Source organism: Podarcis erhardii (assembly GCF_964252035.2).
Source record: "Podarcis erhardii genome assembly, chromosome: 1".
Taxonomy (NCBI): domain Eukaryota; kingdom Metazoa; phylum Chordata; class Lepidosauria; order Squamata; family Lacertidae; genus Podarcis; species Podarcis erhardii.
In genome coordinates, this window is record NC_138497.1 from 48,651,368 (window position 1) to 48,671,588 (window position 20,221).

Below are 20,221 nucleotides of genomic sequence, written 5' to 3' on the forward strand. Positions count from 1 at the left end.
CAGATTGGATTTGGGCAAATTTAACTAGATTAATCCTTCCTCAAGTGAGGAGGAGGGCAAGTTGGAACCCCCCCCCCTTCTGTAATTGTTATATATTGGAAGTTAATGAAACTATTTTAGAAGGAAGAAAGGATATGCTACTCTATCAAAACTTCCTCGAAACTCCTTACCTGTTGGTCTTTTGCTCATTTTTCCTGTGTTTTGGCACCCCCTTCAGGTAAAGAGGCAATGTTGCAGCAGAAGGATTATGAAACTGCCACCCTCTCAGAGATCAAAGCCCTGTTAAAGAAGCATGAGGCATTTGAAAGTGATCTTGCTGCTCATCAGGACCGTGTGGAACAGATTGCTGCTATTGCACAAGAACTCAAGTACGACTTTCGCCTAGCAAATGGGCTTCACCTTTTGACACATAACCAAACAGTGGCCTTTTCAACAGTCAGCAAGCCTGGGACACCCTTTGAGCTCAAAGGCAAATCTAGTTCTTTTTAGACACAAGGACTATAGGGAAGCACTCTTATTTGAAAGAAAACATTGACAAGGATTAAAGCACAAAAAGAGGGGTGTAGGCTTGGTGAGGGGAGAAAGGGACCTCTTCACTATGACACCTAACAAAATGCAATAGGGGTTTAAACAACTGATGTGCGTAGATTTCATTGATCCATATTTGAATACCTGCATCTATATGTTCATTTTGCCTGCAAGCTCAAGGCTTACCTGAGCCCGTAAGAGTTGTCATCCGTGTGCAGAGGCTATATGCCTCTGAAAACGAGTTGCTAGGTCAAGGTAGGACAGGGTGGGGGGGAAACAAGTGTGGGAGACATAGCTGTCAACCTTCCCTTTTTTTGTGGGAAATTCCCTTATTCCAGCGCCGTTTCCCGCTGCTATCCCGGATTGTTAGATATCCCATAGACTGTCCCCGGGACAGGTGAGGCTGCTGATCCCTTATTTTCAAATCTGAAAGTTGACAGCTATGGTGGGAGACCACCTTTAGAATCAGGATACTGAACTAGATGGACCTTTGATCTGATCCAGCCAGGGCTCTATTCTTCATCTTTGTAACAGCATCAGCAGGTTATTCAGTTTCAACATGGTTGTTTTTTTTAAAAAAATAAATGAGTAGATTCCAACTTTTACCAATGTGTTTGGTAAACCACTTTTTCAACTTTTTTTTGCTAGTGAGCTGGATTATTATGATTCCCCAAGTGTCAATGCCAGGTGCCAGAAAATATGTGACCAGTGGGATAACCTTGGGGCCCTGACCCAGAAACGACGAGAAGCCCTGGAGGTAAAAGGTTCTTCCTATGTTTCATATACAGCTTGTTTCTCCCTCCGTGTCGTATGAGGGCAGAGTGGGGTGGCAGTTTCACTCAGTGAAGCCGACATCGCGGTCTGCTCCTCATACCAGTCCTGGGCGATATATTGATATATCGCCCAGGCCTACTCCCAATACCAACCTGCCAAGGTTTTGACATTAGCAGAGGGGGTCCTTCTTGTTGTTCCCATGGTGAGTGTTGCTTTCTGCATGAGGATGCAAGATATGGCCTTCTTGGTAGTGGTGCCAGGCTTACGATGGACCTGCTTTGTTTTATGCCTGGCACCACTACCAAGAAGGCCTAGTTTTAGATTTTATGATGTTTTACAGTGGTTTATTCATTGCTTTTCAATGCTGTATCATAAATCAAATGATATTTTTTCATTGATTTTCCTGTTATTTTGATGGTTGGGAACTGCTTTGCGGTCAATTCTTTGATTTTTTTTTTTTAAAGCTTGGGAAAAAAAATCTGTAACTTGAAACTGCTTCCTAACTGTGGTTCTGTGGACTGTGGGAAGAGGGAAGGTGTACTGTTTTAAATGTCAATAATGTTAAGTCCTTTGCTTGGATTGCTTTGAGAAGAAGGGTGGCATATAAATTAGATAAATATAAACGTAAACCACAGCTTCTTTAAAAAAAAGAAAACTAGGAGAAAAGACTGCGAGGAGTAACAAAAGAGGAAATGTCATTAGGACAGGGGGAGTGTGGGAGAAATTCAAGGTGCCTAACTTCTTTATCTGGGTGGATTTCCTAGAGAACAGAAAAATTGCTGGAGACAATTGACCAGCTGTATCTGGAATATGCCAAACGAGCTGCCCCTTTCAATAACTGGATGGAGGGGGCCATGGAAGATCTTCAGGACACCTTCATAGTCCATACCATTGAGGAGATCCAGGTATGTACCCTCTCTCACTGGATAAGCCATATTCATCTTTGGCTCTTGTTCGTAGGGTGCAAAATATCAGCTGATACTAATGTTTCCTGTCAAAGCTTAGCAATGGAAATAAATTACCTTCTCTCAACAGCTCAGGCAGGTAACAGCAACTGCCTGTAAACTGGTGGGAAAGATTGGATGGTTCCCTCTGCCTGTTAGATATACAAACTGAAGCAAATGAAGTGAGAAAAGAGAAAAGGAAACACAAAAATCAAAAGTAACAAAGAGTCTTATGGCATCTTAAAGACTAACAAATGTATTATGGCAATAAGCTTTCACGGACCATAATAAATGTGTTAGTTTTTAAGGTGCCACATGATTCTTTGATATTTTTGCTGCAATAGCACAACTACGCCTCAGGAAATTGTTACCAAAAAAAATAAAATTTCCCATACATTCCCATTTCCCAGGCCTATATCTATTATGTGTCTTGTTCCGAAAATAAACACTTTGTTCTCACCTAACCCTTTTGATTCAGTGATCAGGGCTGCATTAATTCCAGGTCTCAACAACTTAATGTGTTTTCTTCAGCATGGCAAAAAAAAAAACCTGGTGTATGTTTAGTAATGTGCAGCAAAAAGTGCCTCCTGAACACATAAAAAGTGCTTTTCTCACCTCTGGTTAGTCATAGCCATTCCCTATGCTAAGGATTGAGGAACTGTCCTGTCGTCCTTCAACAATTTTAATAAATAATAAAATAAAAGTAATAAAATAACAGGCTTTGAAGATCAGCTGATATACTGCAGGAGTGGGGAGCCTTTGCCCTCCAGCTGTTGTGAGACTCCAGCTCCCATCAGCCCCAGCCAACATGGCCAGTGGTCAGGCTTGATGGGAGTTGTAGTCCAACAACATCTTGAGAGCCAGAGTTTGCCATCCCTTTGGGCTTATGCATCTTTCTCTTTAGAAAACAAGTATTCGGAACAGTTAAGTAAGTAATGCCTGCAGTAACTAAGCCAGCAGTCTCACACCAACATATGGAACAGGAAGCCATGTTGAAATCAGCAGGGCTTGCTTCTGAATAGACAGGTATAGATTTGGGCTCTGACTCAGTTTTCCTTTACCTTCCCCTATGCTAAAGCATCTACTACCAAAGGGGAGCTTTCGCCATCCCTGCCTGCAACCCAGAAATGCCAGAGCCCAACCCCTAACTGATGTAAGAAAATGGCCTCCAAGAATACTAAAAAGGAAATGTGCTTTTGGCACTCTTGCCTTAAAATCTTTCCAGCATGTCCTTCAGTGGTCGTGCAGTAGGAAGTTTTAATTGCTGCACAATTTAATTTTCCACTGCTCCAGTGCAGTTCCCTGCCTTTATAATTCTCATTTGTAGAAAAGGGAATCTTTCCCTGACACTGTTTAAATTATTCCAATGTCCTGTTGCACACACAGATTCTTCCATCCTGTGCTGGTGTTTTATAACGCAGCATGATGGGGAATGGGCTTGTTCTTTTTAAAAATTGTTTTTGTGTTTTCTGTTTCCTTCAGGGATTGACCACGGCCCATGAACAGTTCAAAGCTACCTTGCCAGATGCAGACAAGGAGCGACAGGCCATTCTAGGAATCCACAACGAAGTGTCAAAAATCGTTCAGACCTACCATGTCAACATGGCAGGAACCAACCCCTACACCACCATCACCCCACAGGAAATCAATGGCAAATGGGACCACGTGAGTTGCTTTCTAGGCTTGGCAATTATTCTTCTAGGTTGGAAGCCTGCTTTTGGAATTCTGGCAAGCAGCTCAATCTCAGACGTTTTTACTTGGGAGTAAATCCCACTGAATTCAATGAACCTCCTCCCAAGTAAGGGTGCATAGGATTGCAGCCTTAGTTGAAATTCTCATAGATGTGCAATGTAATATCTTGACTCTTGGTTTGCAGGCAAGTAATCCACAGTGCAGATTATAAAAGGTAATTCTGAACTCAGTCTTATTCTTGTGCTGTAGGAAATAATTTCCGCCTGTGAAATATATATTTATTGAGCGGTCTGGTGACTTAAGTCACCAATGCTCCCACCAAGTAGAATTACCGTATTTTTTGCTCTACAAGACTCACTTTTTCCCTCCTAAAAAGTAAGGGGAAATGTGTGTGCGTCTTTTCCACTAGGTGGCGCATCGGAAGATGGCTGACAATAACATCTCTCCGACCCACACGAGGTAATTTGGAGGCTATGATGGGGGTAATTAGCCTCCTTAACCCCCCCAGGATTGTGGGGGGGGGGACGGCCCTTGCCTGCTGTGCCCTATACCACCCCCGAATTTGTGGGGGTGGGGGCACTAGGCACAAAGCCCTCCTGTGGGATTCCGGCACTCCTGGACACCGTCCTTGATCCGCGCCGCTAGTTGCAAGAATCTTCAAAAGAAACAATTTGGACAAGATAAATTGCACATACTTCAAGGAAAAAGGGGGAGTAAAGACTGCTGACAGAAGAGATCTCTGATAACAAGACAAGAATAAAATATGAGAAGATACGTCAAGATACGGTACGACAAATGACTGAGGGGGGAGGGGGGAAAAACCTGCCTTTCCTTTTTTTTATGTGATTAAACAAGAATCCCCTCCCCTAACGAGTCAGAAATTAAGGACTTAAGCTGTGGATTTAAGGCTGTGTGGAGATAAACTTTCGAACCAAAGCAATGTTTCAAGACGAAGCTGGAAAGCTAAGAGTTTTGGAATGTCGCAGTTAAAAATGCTGTCGCCATTTTGGGAGGCATTGTTGGAGCTCTTGGGTCTGGGAGGAGAAAGAGAGAAATCAACTTCTCGGTGGGACTTAAGAGTGACAAATGCCTAATTTATGATGGAAAGAGCGATGTTATCTACGAAGGAGCTATATGGAAACCATCTGGACTTAGTTTGGAGGAACGGGAAATCCACACAGGATTATTATATTTGCTTATCGGCTTAAGGAGACTAACAGAAGAGATCGTAAAGGAAAAAGAGAAATTATATGAACAAGATATGATGTGGAAACACCAAGATAAGACTGGATAGAATTATGAACTTTGTTTGGACTGATTGGGACTGATTTGGACATTAACGCAGTAATAAGAAGATGATCTGAATCCCCCTTTGGATCTTGAAGTATGGGTTCCCCCAACAAAATTTAAAAATTTGGCTTTGTAATTTGGAATTTATGCGATGTGATTTAATTTGATGTGATTGGCCAGTTAATAAAAATTATTTTTTTTAAAAAAAGAAATGTGTGTGCGTCTTATGGAGCAAATGCAGGCTGCGCAGCTATCCCAGAAGCCAGAACAGCAAGAGGGATTGCTGTTTTCACTGCACAGTGATCCCTCTTGCTGTTCTGGCTTCTGAGATTCAGAATATTTTTTTTTCTTGTTTTCCTCCTCCAAAAACTAGGTGCGTCTTGTGATCTGGTGCATCTTATAGAGCGAAAAATACGGTAATTTATTTGGAGCACTTGCAGAAATATTGGCATTCCATCTTGACTTTTGGATGATTTGCTGACATTTCCTACGTTGCGTCTCACCTATAATAGATATGGAGGTGTTAATTTTCTTTTGTGGACATTAATCCACTTAAATGGAAATTTTTATTTTAATACCTACTTGTTCAGAAGAGGGCTGGATTTATCCTTTTGAGTAACAGTGCACAGAACTTGGCTTCTCTGGCTTCAGAACACTTTGTGTTTATTAAGGCTTAACAGCAGTAAGCTCAATTTTTCTAAGCTTTTTCATATTTGCTGAAGGTGAGACAACTAGTTCCCAGGCGAGACCAGGCTTTGATGGAAGAACATGCACGCCAGCAGCATAATGAGAGACTTCGCAAGCAGTTTGGGGCTCAGGCCAATGTCATTGGGCCCTGGATCCAAACCAAGATGGAGGTAAAAACTTGCTAATACTTAAAACTGCTGTTTTTCTGTTGAAGAGCCTCCTAGTTGGGCATTGTCTTTTCATCCTTTCAGTGAAAAGGATTTGTGCTGAGAGACGTCACCACTCTCTTTGGCCTGGTTTGCACAGCATGAAAACCCAAACCATGGCTTACTTACTGGGACTTTGCAAACGTGCTAGCTTCCAGAACAAACCTTGGCTACAGACGGTGGCTAAGAAGGAGAGCGCTTAACCATGATCTTGGCTTAGCTGCAACACTGTGCTGAGCTAAAGGACTGGGGAAGAACAAAGCGGCTGCAATCTCCCCCCGCACCCCTGAGCCAGTATATCTGCGCTAAGCTTCACTTGCACAGTGGCCTTTCTTCCTCTCCTTACTAATCCTCATAAATACACATGTTCTTTGTTTAAGATACTCAATGGCCAGTGGTTACTTCTTATTTAAAAACCATTCATATACAAGAAATTATTGAGGGTGGCTTTCTATAATAAAATGCTAAATTAAGTAGGTACTAAATTAACTGAGATGTGCCTTAGGAATAGTTTGTGCTTTGCATTTTTTGTTTGCCTGTGCATGTTCCAGACTTGCACCATCTGAATTAGCTTCAGATTGGTTTTAAAACATACACCACAACTGACTGTAGCTTCAGACCACATTGTACGTGCAGCTGTGCATGCTTGTTTGCCTGTTATTTTTTAAACTTGCCTACAGTCTGAGTACATGCAGGGGCATCTGGTCACAATCATAATACACATGGCTTTAAAACAATGTGTAGCTCCAGATCTGCTAGGCTCAGGTATAACTGATCTGTAATATGTACCCAATAAATGAAGCGAAGCCCTAACTTAGGGCTCCTCCTGACTTCCTTTTGAGCCACGTTTCTAGGCACAGTGGATGGCTTTGAGGTTTTCTTCCTGGGCCAGATCATCTCCCCTCTTTGAAATGGATCCAGTGGATCTATCACTGCCTACCCCCCCCCCTCGGCTCTGTCTCCATCCCACCCCTGTAATGCCTCATTTCAGAGCCCTATACTAGTTACCACTGGTTACTAGTTACACCAGCTTCCCAACAGCCTGTGCTTTAGCCATATTGAAGATTTCTGCAGTGGCCCCAGTCAGCGGAGGGACACCTCCACCTAAACCCACCAGCAGCACTGAGCAAGGGATTAGGATAGTTTTGTAACTGTGCTAAAAAGGAAACAAATTTATCTTCTGAAAGCCCTTAACACAGCTGGGCAGGTCTTCAGTTGGTTTTAAATATTTAACTCAGTAGAGCTGCAGTGAATTATTCCAGTGACTTGGTTTTGTTTACCTGTTCTCTGAAAAACCTGCAAGCAAAGCTCTTTTCCCCTTGAGATGACAAGGCCTGTGGTTAAAGCATGTTTTAGTCCATTTAGGGAACAGTTGCAGACAAATGCTCTACATGTTGAAACTTGTCACTCATCTGCTCATTTCCTTTGGGCTCGTGCAGGAGATTGGCCGCATCTCCATCGAGATGCACGGGACTCTGGAGGACCAACTCAATCACCTGCGGCAATACGAGAAGAGCATTGTGAATTACAAGCCAAAGATTGATCAGCTGGAGGGAGATCACCAACAGATTCAAGAGGCGCTCATCTTTGACAACAAGCACACCAACTACACTATGGAGGTAAAGGCCAGGGGGAGTCTGTGCTGGTATAGCCCAGGCATGCAAGGAGTAATACCCTGAGCCACCCAACCCTGCTCTTGATTAAACTGATGTTGGGGAGAAGGGTGCTAAACTAGTAGCACTGACTAGCCATGCAGACGTGTACAGATATTGACATAAAGCACTTCTGGCTAAAGCCTTCATTTGTACAAATGACAGAGAGGGTGACTGATTTAACGTTCAGTAGCACAGTCTGGGACCCCACTGGATTCACCTTTGCTTAAGACCCATAGTTTGCAGCCAAGATAGACTATTTTGACTGTGAGGAATAAGGCCCTCACATAATGGGGACTGGCTAGCACATAAGGGATTACAGGTTTGAGGCAACAACCTTAAAAGTGTAGGAACAACACTGCAGACAAGTCTGAGGAGTCCATGCAAATGTGAGTGGGCAGTCGCTGGAGCTTGCTAGCTGGTAAGAATTACCTATTAAAGTAGATATCATGACAATATATTTTTTATATTGTGATTTTTTCTGTGAACTGCCCTGAGACCTCCGGGTATAGGGCGGTATATAAGTTCAATCAATCAATAAGGAATTCTGTGTTAGAAGCAGTTTCTTATCAGCATTGTCTAAATGTGGGGTGGGAACTGGGGCTAGGGGCTGCATTGCTCCAGTGGAAAGCTCACCCCCGCACCAGCTCCTCAACTGATCAATGCAGATCAGCTAGGAAGGATGATATTTCCATACCTACTGCAGTGCCAGGATGGGAATGAGAATCATTCTTTTTTCACTTCTCAGCTGATTGGCACAGACTATCTGAGGAGCATCCCCATTGCAGCCGGCTGGGTGGGGAGGTTTAAACCTCCAGTGCATGACAATAGGGATGAAAACTGCCTACCACTCCTTGGCTGGCCCACACATCAGCTGTGGGTGATGGTGGTTTTCTTCTCCATCACAGGGTGCCAGGCAGTTTAAACCTCTCTACCCAGGATACCTTGATCAGGAAGAACAGCTGATTGGAGTGCTGAGGAGCAATAGGCAATTTTCATTCCCACGTAGAAGAAAAACCTTCCACCCAAAGTACCATTCGGTGGATGAAAATTATGCCCTCCCCACTTCTCCGATGGTCCACGCCAATGTGCACACACCTGGGGAAGCCAAGGGAGTGCTATGGATTGCATAGGAAGGTCTAGTGGGCTGGGTTAGGCCTACCCTTGTTTTAAATGAAAACCTAGGTCAGCTTTCCCCAACCTGGAGCCCTCCAGATGTTTTGGACTACAACACCCATTATTTGCAACCAGCATCGCCATGTGCTTCCTCTCCCTACTGAGCAGCACATTTTCCAAGTCTACAATCACTTTACTGCATTTTGACTAGTCTCCAGGTGCTGCTTCTCAACTTAAAATGTAGGCGGGAAATTGTTTTTTCTCCTCCAGCACATCAGAGTGGGCTGGGAGCAACTCCTCACAACCATTGCTAGGACTACCAATGAAGTGGAAAACCAGATTCTGACTCGGGATGCCAAAGGAATCAGCCAGGAGCAGATGAATGAATTCCGCGCCTCCTTCAACCACTTTGACAGGGTAAGTGGCATGGGTGGTTGGGATGGTGGAGTTTAGTAGTGCCTGTAACTTCAGAGAGTTTCTCCATAGAAGCGAATGGAAACCAAGGCTCAGATTCTCCTTGTGAAACCGCAGCTCAAGTAAAACTTTTTAAAAATGTGGCAGAGTCCATTAACTTTAAAGCGTTTGGGGACTCAAAGGAAATGCTAACACAAATGTTTAAAAACCTTATCTCTTTGATTTTCAAACCCTTCTCAGATTTAATAGAAATGGCCACATTAACCTAATGAGCCTCTGTGAGAGTAGCTAATGGTTGTGGGGTTGTTTGTTTGTTGAACTTGATTACATGCCACTTCCTAGCAAAGCTCTTGTATGTTATCCATCCATTAGAAAATGTACAGTGATAACTCATTGCAGTACAAATATTCTACATGTGTAAGCTCACAGGTCAGGTATCGCTGTCAGTAAGCCTCTTGTTCAGGCCACACTGTTTGTGCTTCACGTTCTTCCTTCTGGATTGTTCTTAAGGTTTTTGCCTCAAAAAGACCGAGGCTAACCTTGCATGGAACAATCTTCAGCTCAAGCCACTGAATCCAGACAAAATACTGTTACATAGGTGCCGACTCCATGGGGCCTGAGGGGGCCTGAGCCCCCTCAAAAATTCGTTTGGGGGGGCTCCGCCCCCCCCCCCAATAATTTAAGAAAATTATTAGTTATATTATGCTTTGTAAAATCACAAAATTATGTTGGTATTTTTTATTTTCCTTGTTTGACGATAGTTACCTTTTAAAATACATTCAGTAATGAGTTAAAACAAAGCCACTCCCGATCTAGAGAGGGGGTGGGGTTGCGGGCTCTCGACCCATCAACAATCTCGCGGGGCTGGCAGCGGGGATTCCCCCAGCTCATTAATATTCACTGCCCACGGCGGCAGCCAATCGGCTGCCGCAAAGGGCGGGCCCTCACAGGTTCACTTATGGTCGGGGCAGCCCGGGGCTCGCCCCTTTCCTTCCCCCAGCAGCAGCGGTTTGGAGGTCTTGGGCCCCCCCAATATTTTTTATAAGTCGGTATGGGCCCCCGCCCCCCCAATATTTTTTATAAGTCGGCGCCCCTGTACTGTTATGTCAGCAACAGCACAAAGGAAGACATCTGGCTGCACGGAATGGCTGTAGAAAATGTAGTCACTTCATGCGCTAATAGTGTGTAGCTTTTAGGCGTGCTCTGTCAAGTCCTCTATCTCACTCGCATTTTAATATAGCTTATATTCACTATGTGAGTTGTTTTTGTTTGTTTTTTACAATTTAGAAAATACAAAGGCAATTTAATGTTGCGTCATATCTCTGGGTAAACGTCTAAGTTAAAGACAAAGGTCTAGTTTTCAGTGCAGGGAGCATCAAGCAGGAGACTTGGTCCAAGTTCTGTTGCAAGGATAAACTTTTGGACTAAAAATGGCTGCAGAGTTGGGGCCACTCTAAACTACATGAACTCAACATGTTCTTCTAAATCCAAGGCTCCTCTAAGTGCAAAGATGCTTCAGCAACAGGATACTCCAAATGTGTCCAATGCTTCTCTGCAGTCCAGGTGGCTCAATAAATGTTTTCTTCTAAACTTGTTGAAGAAAATGTAATTGTTTCTAATGAAAAGCAGTCTTCAAAGCAAACATTTGTCCCTGGCATGGTCATATTTTGTGAGAAAGAAGTGCAAAAGAAAAAAAGAAAAGGCAGCATTAGCACAATACAAAATGTGAGCACAGTATCTAACCTTGTGCACTTTTTATTTCTTCCCCTGTTTTATTTCCTGCATGCCATTCTCCCCCAATCTCTCCCCACCTGCTGCATGGTGCACCTCCTCCTCCTCTCCTTGCCCCTTTCTTGTTCTCCTTCTCTTCTTCATCTTATGCCACCACCCCACTGGCACTGCATGCCCTGCTGGCTGGCACACTGCCTAACCAGGACCACTCCGGCACACTTGGCCCCGAGGAATTCAAAGCCTGCCTCATCAGCTTGGGTTACGATATTGGAAACGATGCACAGGTACTGAATGCTAGCAAGGAACTCAGGCAAATATCAAACCATAAGGGAATAACATATTTCTCCCTTCTCTTCTTTTTTGTTTTAATCCGTCTTGTCAATGTTCTTATATTTTATTGTGCATATTTCTGCATACTATTGTATGTTCTGTCATAATTCCATTCTTTTCTTTATGCATTGTCAAATCAATTTTTCTCTTCTCGGTTACACATTCCATTTGCTTGATTCCCTAAAACTCTTCTTGCCTTCCTTTCTCTTCTCCATTTTTAAAAAAATTATCTTCCTATCGGTACCTTTTTCTTCTTGTTGTTGATCCTTAAACTTTCATCTGCTCCTTTATTTTCAATGGAATGAATCCATCTCTTTGTTTTCTTCAAATTATTTTCGTATATTCTTTTGTTGTTCAATATATCTCATCTTCCATTTTTCCTTCATGCAAATCCATTCTTTTAACACCTTCCGTGAGTTCATCTCTACTTTCTATTCCTCTCTTTTCCCTTTCATTCTACCATCCCTTTATGACTGTGTAGAAGAAGACTGGCATGATGGATGCTGAAGATTTCCGCACCTGCCTTATCTCCATTGGTTACAATATGGTAAGGTAGAAGCATCTGCCACTTATATTCACAGTGGTATATTTGACCCTTAAATGAGAAAAGGGCATACTGCTAGTGAACCCAGGTAAAGCTTTGTCAGTCCCGTGACTTGTGAATAAAATCTATGGCATCAGTGGCATATTTCTTTACAAACCAGATTGACTTCATACTTTATTTTTGGAAGAAGAATCAGAATATAATCCAAACTGATTCCTGGTTGACCTCTGAATAAGTAGAACAAAACAATGTCTAAGCCTAGTTCTCCCATGGCCATTTTGCTTTGTTTTTGCATTATAATTATGCATTTGTTGCTAATTCATTGTGAGCCGCCCACACAACAACCCTTCACACTTGTCCTTCTGCTGTAAAAATAGTCCATTTTCCCACATTTAAACTGCGAGATTTGGTTTATCAAAAAATGATTTTTTCTTCTTCATTATGTACATCCATTGGGGACGGAAGAAATTCAATGATCAGGGCTAGCATTTTGGCTTGCCAGACAGAAGGCCCCCCCCCCCCCCGCCTGCATTCAATTGCAGAGGTTCTCTCAACCCCTGTCCCCAGAGCCAATTTGGGGCGGGGGGAGAAAAGGCAGGGAAAGCCCTATGACACATGTGAAAGTCCTTGCTGAAGGCTTCTACTTGACAGCATTCATTAGTTGAATCCTGTTTTAAGGGGATTTTTTATTCAAACATTTTCGAAGCTCCCCTTTGGCCAAAAATGGTATTTTGTGTCGGTCTCACAAATCCATAAAAACAACTGGATTTATTCAGTTTGGTTCCAAACTACAAGAAAAAAGATTCCACCTAAACATTAGGAAGAACTTCCTGACAGTAAGAGCTGTTTGACAGTGGAATTTGCTGCCAAGGAGTGTGGTGGAGTCTCCTTCTTTGGAGGTCTTTAAGCAGAGGCTTGACAACCATATGTCAGGAGTGCTCTGACAGGGGGTTGGACTCGATGGCCCTTGTGGCCTCTTCCAACTCTATGATTCTATGATTCTATTCGCAATAAAAACAAACAGCAAAACCAGCAATATATCAACCAACAGATGAAAACCATTTAACTGTGCAGTGTGGGATGCAGCTGCACAAGAGTCTTGGGCACCTTTTCTGTTAAATACTCTATGCATATTTTCTGTGACATCAATGTCGATGAGCAACACAGCTCTCTCTAGGCATGTCTTTGCCATTTTGTGAACAGTTCATATTTTCACAGTGAAAGGCAAACCATCTTTACTCAGAAGAAACTCCTACGGTAGTTAGTGGGGTTTATTATTCCAAGGAAAGTGTACAAGAACTGCAATCCCACAGGGCAACTGTATACTCACATTTTTCTGGAACTGGAGCTATGCTGGTAGAAGTCGTTGGAAGGGAAATTAGTTATAGCCATCAACTGAAGGGCTATAGGATATGGTGACGGTCTGTGCCTTCCCATACTGCCTATATTCCACCCATCAGTCCCAGTGGCCCCATGGCAGCTAAAATTAGTAGTACTAAGAATGCAATGCTATTTTCCAAAGAAGTGTATTTTCCAAAGTTATCCATTCTTTCAATCAACAGAGACAGGATGCCTCATAATATAATCTCATATCTGGCAGTACTACTAATTTTAGCTGTCACAGGGCCACTGAGCTTATCTTCATCAGACTCTGTGATCTCAAATCTTTGGTCTGGAGCTTGCCCCATCCATGTAAGTTGCTGCAACTGAATTCCATGAATTTTGCTACCCCACATCTTACACTGCTCATGTGCATAGCCCATTTGCATGGGCTAGAAAAAAGGAGGGGGATTCAGCAATAACATGCAAATCGGCCCCTAGGCTTATTCTTGCCACAAAATTTATAAAGAGGGAAAAGGAAGTTGCTAGTGAACACATTACTTTTATTGTATTTCCCTTCCTATAAAGAGGGTGTTTCTACACAGCAGCTTCTTGTGGACTTGGTGCCATACAGTGCCCACACTCAACAGCAGCAGCATCACAATAATATAGCATTTGGGCGGTGTTTGGTTGGAGCCTGAGGAATGTCTCTACCTGAAGCAGTTACGCCATTGGCTTCCATTGGTTGCTGTCTTATCAGACCTGTGATAAGGGGTAGCAGCCCCATTCTTTGGGTGTCAGTGCTGAAACTACTACTTGGTGCCAAACATTTATGAGCTTGTCTTCCTTATAACTTCAAATGCAAACTACTTCAATTAATTCTTCATGTGATACATCCTCGATGCCTTTGGAACAGCCTTCCCAAACTTAGTGCCCTCCAGATGGATTGGACTACAACTCCCATCAGGCCCAACCAGAGCAGCAATTGTTAAAGAAAATGGGGGTTGTAGTCCAAAACATCACTGGGGGTGGGGTGGCCAGTTTGCAAAAGGCTATGGTGTGTTTCCATAACAAATGCCTATTTCATCCTTTCCTGTCACCAGTAGATTGAGTTGTTGCTAACTCTTGTATCTTTGTCCAGGGTGAAGCAGAGTTTGCTCGAATTATGAGCATTGTAGATCCCAACCGCATCGGAGTAGTGACGTTCCAAGCCTTCATTGATTTCATGTCCCGGGAAACTGCAGATACTGACACAGCTGACCAAGTTATGGCTTCTTTCAAGATCCTGGCTGGAGATAAAGTGAGTTCAGACTTTTGTACGCTACGTGGTTTTAGAATTGGTGATGTCAGGGACTGGCTAGATGAGGAGTGGTGGAAACAGCCTGACCAAGATGCCCCCCAGGGAGAGTGCAGTGGAAGACAACTTAGTGTTGGTGTCTTGGTGTTGGATGACCAAACACACCCCAGAGGAGGAGAGCTGGGAGATACTGGAGTTGAAAACTTGCCAGCTCCTTCTTCCACTCCCAAAAACAAGGCACTTGCTTTATGGAATAGAGCAGAAAACTAGGCAGACACAGAGAAGGTCCCTTGGGACTCACTGTAGGACTAGCTGGGGAGGAGCAAGACACCCTAAGCAACAGCTTAATGCTGAGGGAGCATATGTCATGAGTGTCCATGAGTCTGATTCTTAATAAAACTGCTAGCTGCAAGTTTCCTGTCTGGCCTTGTCTCTCTCTGATCTTCGCTGAACTGTGCTACATGTCAGCGCTTCCCCGTGACAGCTGAAATGTAAAAATATAACCTGGGTTTTTCAAGTAAAGATTTTAGGAATGTGTTGTAATGAAACAAACCCTTTATTTCAGGTTGGCTGAAACATTAATATAAGCTGTTTTTGCTTATGGTAATTTGGCCCAATTTGGCCTGCAAGGCCATTTCCCTCCAACCCACACAACCACTGGTCACGAGTGTCGTCAGCTGATGGGTCAGAAGACAGGGTTTAATCCTGCATTTGGCCGTACACCCTGTTCCCAGGTAGGAACAGCCAATGGAGCAGGCTTTATTCCCTACTCATTAGCTGATGGGTGGAGTTTAAAGCTCTTTCCAGAAGTGCTGTTTGAAGCAGGTCAGGCTTCTTCTTTTTTTACTCCAGTGGGGTTGTGGCAGCAGGATAAGGGAGAGGAGTCTCCCCCTCCACCCCACTGAGACGGCCTGCCCACAAGCTAAGAGGAGGAGCATTTGCAAACACCGCTTTTCCAAAGCGATGTAAGGCAGCTACCAGTAATAAGCAGTACAGTGGTACCTCAGGTTACATACGCTTCAGGTTACAGACTCCGCTAACCCAGAAATAGTACCTCAGGTTAAGAACTTTGCTTCAGGATGAGAACAGAAATCGTGCTCTGGCGGCGCGGCGGCAGCAGGAGGCCCCATTAGCTAAAGTGGCACTTCAGGTTAAGAACAATTTCAGGTTAAGAACGGACCTCCGGATCGAATTAAGTCCTTAACCTGAGGTACCACTGTACTCCATATGCACATTGGCTGATGGCAGGGTGATCCTGACTGGTCTGGGTGCATGTGAGAACTCTCTGCAGGGAACTCTCTCTCACACACCTGAACCTGCTCAGATAGGTTTTCCGCATGGCAGACAGCAAGGTCCTGCTAACAGGAAGATTTTTTCCTTTGAAATGAAGCAGGGGGGACTTTCCGTTAGCTACACCTTGCTGCCTGCTGCTTTCAGGACTTCAAAACACCAGATCCCCTGATGTAATTTGTGACATTAGTTGATGGGTAAGGATCTGGCCTGTGGAGCCAAAAAGGTTCCTCATCCCTGTCCTAATACTACAAATTATAAAAGATGCTGCACCCCAATTGGGAAGCAACAGAAACTCAGAAAATGCATATCAAATAAAACCACTAATTGTACCTTGGATCCCAAACACCCTGGAACTCGGACATTTTGGCTCCTGAACACCACAAACCCAGAAGTGATTGTTCCGGTTTGCAAACGTTCTTTTGGAACCCAAATGTCCGACGGTGCTTCCGCAGCTTCTGAAGCTTCCTGCAGCCAGTCAGAAGCCGTGATTTGGTTTTTGAATGTTTTGGAAGTCGAATGGACTTCCGGAACGAATTCTGTTCAACTTCCAAGATATGACTGTATTTAGTTAATATGGAAATAAGTTCAATTTACATTAATAAAATTGTGCCTGCGTCATCTAGTTAAAATAAAAAAGGACACCCCTCTGTTCTCTTACAGAATTATATCACTGTGGATGAATTGCGACGGGAACTGCCGCCTGATCAAGCTGAATATTGCATTGCTAGAATGGCACCTTATACCGGGCTGGATTCTGTACCTGGTGCCCTGGACTACATGTCTTTCTCTACAGCTCTCTATGGCGAAAGTGACCTTTAACTATTACCTATCTATCCACCACACATCCTTACCCTCTCCCATCCAGGAGCACTTTTCTTTCTGTTTGCAAAGCGGGCTCTGCTCTGCCTTTTTTCTTCCCCTCCCCTCTGCCCTTCCTGTTTCCACTTCAGATCCCAGATCCCATTTGGGGTGGGGGCAGCAGAGGGGGAAATGTTGAAATGAAACAGTTTATCATGCCCCTAAAAGAGGACGGTTTACAAAATTATTTTCTGCAGAAAAAGAAGTTACATATCAGCAAACGTATTTTATTACAGAAAAAAAAGTATTTTTCTCCAAGATTGAAGCGTAAATAGAAAATGTTAGAAGTATTACACAAAATATATACGGTTTGTTTTTCTTCTTCTTGCCATTCAGACATAGGAAATGGAGTTCCGTGTTGCGTTCCATCCTAAGATTCCCAAGCCCAGCGCCACTCCCCCCACACCTGTCTCTATTTCCTTATCACATTTATTTTAAGAGGCGGAGGCACACAAGTGCATGTATTGCTGGTTCACTTGTTTCATGAAAATATTTTACAATAAAACTTTTTGAAATTGCTGTGTTTTTTAGGGAAAAATAATGTACACAGCTCATGTTTTCATATTTAATTAAAATTGCAATATGCCTACTTTGTGTTGTTGCTGAAAGTTGTCTGGTTTCCAAACATGGCGCTTGAGAGTTGGCATCTTTGATATTGCTTGTCACAGACCATATTAAAAAGAAAACTTATTGTGATAACAAATCTAGACGTCATTCTTTTGTCTAGTTAACTTGTTTCTCTATAACTTTCCAACACTATTCAGAATGCATTGGTAGCTTGGAGGGTTTTTTGTATATTATTCTGATGTTCATGTTTTTACCTGTTTTCTTAAATGCAAGACACCAAAGTGCTTTCCCCTCCTCCACTCTGCTTTGGAATTGTATTGATGTTTACGTGGCTGGTATTACTGCTTCAAATGGAGATAATCTTAAGATAACGAAAGATAAACTTGGACCAAACATAAAGTATGCAAATTGCTGGAACTTACAGCTTTTTTCCAGCAAAGAAATAATTAGCAGTCAATTTTCCTGTTTTAAAGAAGGTTTTTAAGTGACTGACAACAGTCTTATACATGTCTTACTCAGAAGTCCATGGAGTTACTTGGCACTTACTCCCAGCTAAGTGGGTATAGGACTGCAGGCTTACAGCATGTTCCAATGCAAGTTTACTCAATGTTAAGCCACACTGTACAGTCATGCCTTGGGTTGCGAACGCTACGGGTTGTGCGTTTTCAGGTTGTGGACCGCGCCAAACCCGGAAGTACCGCAACGGTATACTTCCGGGTTTCGGTGCTCGCACATGTGCAGAAGCACCAAATTACGTCATGCATGTGCGCAGACGTGGCGCTGCAGGTTGTGAACATGCCTCCTGCACAGATCACAACCCGAGGCATGACTGTATTCGCAACCCAAGGTATGAATGTATTCAGTGTGTCTTGCTCTTAGGTAAGTGTGCATAGGATTGCAGCCTTAATTTTATAAGTATTCTCATCTTATTTGATGAGCCATTGCATTATTTCCAATCCTAGGCACTGGAAGATATGAAATCCACATCTTCCCCCGCCCCCAATGTACAATTGGCTTTAAAGCAATTGTTTTCGAAACCAATAAATTTTGTGTGTTTAGTTTGTCTTGGGATTTTCTTCCAGCTTTTGTGTATGTTTTTGTTCTCGTATCCACATCTCTGTAAGTGTATCAACATATTCTTAAACACAGGGGGGAGGGGGAAAGGGAAGCTTTGAAGGACGGTGAATAGAAGATTTTACAAGAGAAAGTACCACAGGCGGCTACTGTGAAAAGCTGGCAGCACTGTGCTGAAGTGTCTGTTTAAAGACACAAACTCTCTCTCATCTTTGTTAGGAACAAATGTTTTTCTCCATTGCCAGTTTTTCCCCAAAGGTATCTGAGCCTGTGTAAATGATCGGGATTCTTGCTGCAGTACTGTAATTTAATTGTTGTTCCAAGAACAAGATCCCTATTGAGCAATAATCTGCAAATTCACACGGGACACCTATATTTGTCTGTGGTTATCCAAGTAGCACCAAGGCCGGTTAATAAGAACTTTGCTTCAGAGTACCCTCACTTTTAAATTTTGCTGTGATGGTATCAGTTTATTATTTAACTGGAAGGTCATTACAATATTGTATACAAATCCAGCAGCAGCAATAAAATTAAATTTGCTTCTAGCAGCCTTTTATGCATGTTTTAAAACATATTTGAGAAATTAGCTTCTTGACAATTCACTACCTTTCTGCACATACCCACTTTAGCTGCTTTACTTTCATACTATATGTATCTCAGGTGAACAAAATGATTTCTACTCCGTTCTCTCATTGGCATTTGGTCTGCAGCCTATAAGGTCAAATATAAATTTCCTCCAAGGCACCACACACATCTTTAGTATTACTGGAGAATCTCTTATTCTCTGTAATCCTGCACCTTGCTGAAATTCCCTTTTCCACCCAGGTATGTATATGTGTATACAGTATATACCCACAGGTCTCAGGGCAGTTAAAGATGCAGAAACACTCCTCTTTTTCACCTGTCCATTATGAAATCTAAGCATCCAAAAGGCCCTTTGGAGGGTTATATATTTTCAGTGCTGCAGCTCCACTGGCACAATAGATGTGCGCAAAACAAAGCTGCTTCTTCCCCTCCTGCCCGCCACCCTGTGTTCATGAGGGTTGGGGGACCCTCTGGAGCAGATTGGGGATGGGGGAATGAGAAGGAACGGCAGTCCCTAAGGCTGAGCATCAGAAGAGGAGGAAACTGGGAGTATCATCTGATAAACCTCAGCTGCAGAGAAAGGCAGGTGGATAAAAGGAGTAGTAGCCAGAACTGGTTTGAGGCCTGTTAATGTGGGAGGGGAGGAAGCTGAGATGTTGCTGATAGGGAATTCTAGGAGCTATGGGACGGGGGGGGGGGTAGCAGAAGCTTGTGGTCCTGCTGGGTGACCAGGTAGCTGAATAGTACAGACCTGTCTGCTAGAACTAACAGTGGAAGAGCCAGAAGGATGTTAGCTGAGCTGTTTCTACTGAGCATGGGGGTGGGCACTGCTGCGTGCCATATGCTGCCATGCATTTTTACCCATCTTCTGAGAAGTTGAGCACAGGGATACTAACATCCCACTACTATTTTGAAAGGTGAGTTTGGTGAGACTCCATAGTTGTTATTATTAATTATCAGTCATAAAATTTATATGTCACCAGATCACACAGATGTTTACAGTATAAAAATACAGAATACATAACATTATAACAAACACACACACACCACACACAAGTTCTCCAAGCAGACAAACTTGCAGGCCCAGAGCAGAACCTAAGCTCTTCTCTACTCCCACTATCTTGCCCCTCAGGAGGCAGAGGACCCCATTGCACCTTTGCTGACAGGCTGAACAGGAGGCTGAGGATACAATATTTCCCACCATGTACAGATAATCTTACTGGATTAGGCAGTATCAGTCAAAGGGGTCTCTTGGACAGAGGGCAGCAGTAGCCACTATTAAACAGTGTCCCCAAGTATGTTGGTGTTACCAGTTGGGC

General features: G+C 43.3%; 1 protein-coding gene across 6 annotated transcripts in view; it reads left to right on the plus strand.

Moving 5' to 3' along the window:
• ACTN1 (actinin alpha 1) overlaps positions 1-18,301 on the plus strand; it is a 95,645-nt gene extending 77,344 nt beyond the window's left edge. For 3 of the 6 annotated variants that reach the window (XM_081851592.1, XM_081851593.1, XM_081851591.1), the window contains 10 exons: positions 218-368; positions 1,177-1,285; positions 2,067-2,207; positions 3,729-3,911; positions 5,951-6,085; positions 7,561-7,740; positions 9,160-9,306; positions 11,238-11,318; positions 14,370-14,528; positions 16,479-18,301. In XM_081851592.1, coding sequence (XP_081707718.1) covers positions 218-368; positions 1,177-1,285; positions 2,067-2,207; positions 3,729-3,911; positions 5,951-6,085; positions 7,561-7,740; positions 9,160-9,306; positions 11,238-11,318; positions 14,370-14,528; positions 16,479-16,637 — 1,445 coding nt within the window. In that variant the 3' untranslated portion in view covers positions 16,638-18,301. Of the gene's footprint in view, positions 1-217; positions 369-1,176; positions 1,286-2,066; positions 2,208-3,728; positions 3,912-5,950; positions 6,086-7,560; positions 7,741-9,159; positions 9,307-11,237; positions 11,319-11,845; positions 11,912-14,369; positions 14,529-16,478 lie in introns of all 6 variants that reach the window. The other 3 variants (XM_081851595.1, XM_081851594.1, XM_081851596.1) reach the window with 2 other exon arrangements.
• The last annotated feature ends 1,920 nt before the right edge of the window (positions 18,302-20,221 follow it).